Source organism: Seriola aureovittata, unplaced genomic scaffold, assembly GCF_021018895.1.
Source record: "Seriola aureovittata isolate HTS-2021-v1 ecotype China unplaced genomic scaffold, ASM2101889v1 unplaced_scaffold118, whole genome shotgun sequence".
Lineage (NCBI taxonomy): Eukaryota > Metazoa > Chordata > Actinopteri > Carangiformes > Carangidae > Seriola > Seriola aureovittata.
This window is the reverse complement of record NW_026613231.1, coordinates 721-5,988: the sequence shown is the minus strand read 5'-3', so window position 1 is coordinate 5,988 and position 5,268 is coordinate 721. Positions and strand designations below refer to the sequence as shown.

Sequence of the window (5,268 nt, the reverse complement as noted above, 5' to 3'; positions counted from 1 at the left end):
AGAAGAGACTCTGCAGAAAGATACTGGGTGTTGTTTTCTTGATTTCTCCATCGTCTCCGGGGCCGTTCACCTCACAGCGACTCAGTATCACTGACGGAAGACTCTCATAACTACAGAGACAAAAAAAAAAAGTGAAGGTGAAATTAACTGACAGAACGACTGACACACGGCCGTGCATCTCTTTCTCCGTACCTGCGCTCCTCGACGCACCACCACTTCAGCTTCTTGTCAGAGATGGAGATCTCCTCACTCAGCACCTCCTCTGTGTCGACCTGGTACACCTGTCGCACAGCGGCCAGGTAGTCCACACCGAAGCTCGCCTTCGCCGGGCGGACGAAGGAACCTCCTTTAGTGTGACTGAGAGAGTCCAAAGAAAACAGTCAGGGACACAACATTCAAGTTTCAGCCATAAAACGGCGAAAAAAGATTCTAATTCTATTTATTGAATCTATCAAATATACATCACTCGTCATCAGACTACTTCATTTTAAAAGCTGCTGAGCAAACACGACACCAGAACTCTGACATTCAGGTGAACTGAGAAGAATTGTATTGTCACATTAAAGTGAGGATCACCTGCATGTAAAATACTGGACTCCCTCGTGGCTGCCGTCATGCTTCCCTCTGTCGGGGTCATCCCACTCCACGCCGAGCCACAGCCCTGAACACACAACACACACATTTGGTTCCTTTGTTTCCTCCGTCACTTATCTGAATGTTTCTGTTGTTTGGTGTTTGGAGTCAGTGGATGACTGGACTTTCCATCTGGCAGCCCGGTTCTGACCTGCTGTGGGTGGTACCGGACCCACGTACCGCACCGTGGCCCGCTCCCCGCCGCAGGACACCCGCCTGCCCACCGCTTCCTCCGGCACCTCCGGCTCCGTCTGGTCGACTCAGGAAACAGACTGTACAGTTTCTACATTTTCAGGTTTATTTACTAGATTTAAAGTTTATTTACTAGATTTTGACTGTTTGAGATGGCAAATGTCACAGCAGACACTGTTCTACAATATCTGAGACTTTCCAAAGTGGCTCAGTGGCTTCTCAAAATGTCGTCATTATCTGGTTGCCAGGCAACCAGCAAAGAAGCTGGGTCGACTGTTGTTCAACAAAAAATAGAGCACATAACTCCCCCTGTAACCATTAACGCTCAATTTTACATTTGTGTTTCTGTCCGGATTAAACAAACAAGATAAAACATGATCATTAGTGAGCTTTGTTAAATGTGTTCATAGTTCAACACAATGTCAAATTATTCCTCTAATACCAGATTTAAATGCGGAGGCTCATAATCAGTGGTTGTTGTCCAGGTAACAGATCATAGGTGGAAGTGAGGTGAGAGAGAAGCTTTGAAACGGGGCTAGACCCATAAATCGGCCAAGACAAGATATGAGCCGATATTAGTGTTTATGTCGAGAGAGAAAACATTAAGATCAGCTGATATAAAATCTCATCATTCTTAATAAATTTTTATTAACACTCCAATATCAATATCAGTATCAGGCTAAACGTTGAACCATCCCATAAGGTTCAGAGCCTCAGACCACACAGTGCATGTTTTATTAATGGACAACTGAAAATATGAGAACAACATAGAAATGTGATATTAGTCATTATATTGAGATCTTACCTGTTTACCATCCACCTCAATATCGGCCACGTAGTTTTCAAACACAGTGGGCACATAAACCTCGGGGAACTGATCTTTGCTGAACACAATGAGGAGGCAGGTTTTACCACAGGCTCCATCACCAACTATCACCAGTTTCTTCCTGATTGCAGCCATCTGAAAGAATGAAGAAAGACATTTATTCTGTTATTTATTCTGGGCATTCAGACCAAAAACAGCCCTGTGAAGTAACAAGCTTCACTGGTGCCAAAAAGTCCCGCAAGATGATGAAAGAGATGATCCATGCTGGTTTGAGTTTGTAGGTTTATCAGACACCAAAACACTGGTTTTACAAACAGCGGTTTGTAACACTATGAGGATAGGTTTAATAAAAGTTGTCGTGGCCAATCACTTTATCCTCTGTTGTCTGTCAGGAAGGTTCACTTGCATGTATTTAACTGGTAAAAATATGCTTTGTCAGATGATGGCAAATTGCTTTGCAGCTAAAACTGAGCAAATTTAAACTTTTTTGCAGAACAACCTTGCAGTTTGTTTCTGTGTTGTAACCCTCCCTGTGTCAACATAGTGGCCTCATTTACATGAGTGAGGAGGCTGCATATTTCTTGCTGTACTATTGTCAGTCTTCACATCGCCTCAATTTCAAAGTGAAGCTGAAGCTGACTAGAATTAAAAGCAGAGCTCTCACATCAGGAAACATCACTGGAGCCTGGTGCACATAACACCTGCATCCATTGTTTTATCTGTAAGTCCACATAATGATGTCACATCTGTCATTGCAGGTTGATGAAACCCACTTGTGCCACTAGATGACAATTCAGGCAATCACCAAAGTCATCAGTCGTCATCCACCTAGAAAACTTTCAGGGTAATCCATCAGATATGTGTCAATATATTTAACCCTAGACCACAGCACTGGACCAACCAACACAGATTTTTTAAATTTGATTCTGGCATAAAACAACATGCAAACAGGTGACAGATTAAAGGAAAAAAATGAATAAATGAGTGGAGAAGCTTAACAAATGCTGCTGCTTCAACACAGGTGCACTGCATGGTACAATTAAGGAAATAACCTCCCATCATGCTCTGTGGCAAGTGCAAAAATTCTGATTATGATTTTGCATCAAGAGGAAATGATGAACATAACTTTGAGAGACAAATGCGTATTTGAGAGTTCAGTGGTGTCAAAACCAGAGGCACTGATCTGCAGAGATGTGGAAAAATGTGATATAGTCAGATGAGTCAAATTTTACTATCTTTTGGAAGATAATCCCTCCTGTAGAGCTCACTAAAGTTCCACTATAAACAACAAACATTCAACGAAACAAATCAACTTCTATGTGGGCCTGAAAGCAAAAATGTTGGATGGGGATTCATCCTGTTTAGTTTAGGTTGTTGCCATTAGTCAATTCACTGAACAAAACGCATGACTACTATAAATTACAGTATAACATGACAATCAACAGCAGGACTCTTATTCCTTGTTTCAGACATAATAATTCAACATGGAGATCCTGGATAACATCTGGATTTGGTGTTTACGTATGTTGCTAAAATAAGATCTACCAATGAAATGGCCTAATGAAATTAAGATATTGCTGTCGCCATTTGAAGAAGATTCAAAACAGTGCCTGAATAAAACTCCGTCAACCCAGGCATAGATTTATAGTGAATGGGTCACAGATTACATCATATACAGCCAGTCTGTCTGTAGCCATCTATATGGTCTACTGGCCGCTTCAAAGAGTGAACTGAGTTAACATGACACACTGTAACACAGTTTGCAATGGTTAGCTACAGCTGCCAGGCGGATCAAGACTATTTGGCAAGTTTACGTTGCATTATCAATTCACTTCCTCACTGCTGTTTACCTCCAATGTAACGATCTACTGAATCTGTCAGCTTTACTTCTGGTGAACTGCTTCACATTACAGGTAGCTTGCTGTCCCGATGTTACCTTATTTTTAACCATCATTATCTTTTGGCCTGTGTGAATCGGTGGAGTGGCAGCTAACTTCTAGCTAGCAGCAGGTCATATTCCCTCTGAGGAAGCTAAGCTGTTAGCTTGCTAACTTTGCTTAGTTTTTCGGGACAGCTGGCCTGTGGTCAGGCTGGACACTGAACATTTTGAGACCGCAATACATCGCCTGAATCTACCAGCTACTCTTACACACAAAGCTATGAAGCAGATACCAATTCTGGCTAGTCACATAAGCGTAATTTTACCGTTTTGTTAGAGATACTCGCCTTTCTTTCGTTTTCCTGTCGGACGTAAGAGCCCCGCCCCCGACAGTGCCACGAAGATAGCGCCCGCCCACATGACGCACTTCCAGCCAATGGAACACGGCGAAATCATGATGAAGCATAACTGAGCCAACCATTATAGCACATAAAATAAAATAAAAGTCTCCCAGGTTTGTTTTACCCCTGGGAGAAGTAAAGTACTGTTTCCCCTGAGCCCAGCCTCCCAGTGATGTTTCTCTCTGTTTGCTACTAGATGTATAAAACAAGGTCGCCAAAGGTGCATTCCATCTCCTTCCTTGTTTATATGTAAGTAGTTTGGTACAATTGCTGCAAACGCAATCCTACTATATGTTCATCTCGGGTACACAAATTCTTTATTATTCCACTTTTTGATTCGTATCTCCTTCTAGACGTTTCAACATAAAGGCAAGACAAGTTTATTTCTATAATAACACCATTCAGACACAACATAGTTCAAGGCATGGAAATACTGGAAATACATTAAAAAATATATCATTAGGATTACATTAAAATAGCATTTAAAAACCATAATAACTCCATAATCCATGATAAAACTCCAACAAAAGCTCAATTCAAACTGTAAAATGTTCAGCTCAATTAGGATATTATCGGATTTATTAGGTTTTTTCTGTGGTATAGCATGTTGTGAGCATATATGTTTAGAATATATATTTAATTTATATCTGCTTTTCTTATCAATTTCTCATTCATTTTAAACATGTCTATCTTTCCATTCTGGGAATGTGGTCTTAGACTTTTGTCATTGTATATAATATCAACATATATTAATAGGCTTTGGGATTGATATATATTTATGTAACATGTCCACAGAATACAAACATAAACACACATATTTGTATGGGATAGACATATCTGTCAATATATGAAATTGTTCCAATTTCTAATAGGTTTCATATAATTTTTTTTACATACTTTTTTTTATTTCATATGTACATACATTTCATACATGTAAATTCAATATATGTACATATAACATTTGCATATGGGTCACTAGAAACCAACATTAGATCTACAGCTGATTCTCCTCCTCTGCTAAAAACAAACCAGGCCAATTTTTTAAACAAAGTAATAATTTTAATTCCATTAACTCGTCAACTATCTGCCCATTGTAGTCTGTGCTCTTCCCTCCCCAAAATGTGTTATTGGCATATTTCTTCTTTTGGCTGCAAACACACATATTTCCACATTATTTTGCAATATGTGACGATCACGTGGTCAGGTCAAAGGAAGTTGACGCGTATGAACCAATAAGCGGCGAGCTAATGGACATGACGTTAGCCATTGGCTGTTTCAAAACGGAGGCAATTTAAACGCTAACGTTACATCCGCGCGGCGTTTGCAGATTCATCTGC

The 5,268-nt window shown here is 40.3% G+C and overlaps 1 protein-coding gene and 1 long non-coding RNA gene across 3 annotated transcripts; both read right to left on the bottom strand.

Moving 5' to 3' along the window:
- Nucleotides 1-2: 2 nt before the first annotated feature.
- Nucleotides 3-895, bottom strand: LOC130165941 (uncharacterized). Its single transcript, XR_008827071.1, has 4 exons — nucleotides 785-895; nucleotides 577-661; nucleotides 193-357; nucleotides 3-110 (listed from the first exon to the last, which is right to left on the bottom strand). It is a non-coding gene; the product is annotated as an uncharacterized LOC130165941 (long non-coding RNA).
- Nucleotides 896-1,448: 553 nt separating this feature from the next.
- LOC130165940 (ras-like GTP-binding protein O-RHO) lies at nucleotides 1,449-3,927 on the bottom strand. Of its 2 annotated transcripts, none has more exons than XM_056371138.1 (2): nucleotides 3,878-3,927; nucleotides 1,449-1,786 (listed from the first exon to the last, which is right to left on the bottom strand). In XM_056371138.1, exon 2 carries the CDS (start codon nucleotides 1,784-1,786, stop codon nucleotides 1,607-1,609), a length of 180 nt encoding a protein of 59 aa, XP_056227113.1. In that variant the 5' UTR covers nucleotides 3,878-3,927; the 3' UTR covers nucleotides 1,449-1,606. The 2 variants fall into 2 exon arrangements, with proteins under 2 accessions (XP_056227113.1, XP_056227114.1); XM_056371139.1 differs by having other exon boundaries at nucleotides 3,857-3,907.
- Between the last annotated feature and the right edge of the window lie 1,341 nt (nucleotides 3,928-5,268).

What these genes read in the sequence shown, in the direction of transcription:
- LOC130165940 (XM_056371138.1), bottom strand. Translation starts at nt 1,786, where the DNA reads ATGGCTGCAATCAGGAAGAAACTGGTGATAGTTGGTGATGGAGCCTGT.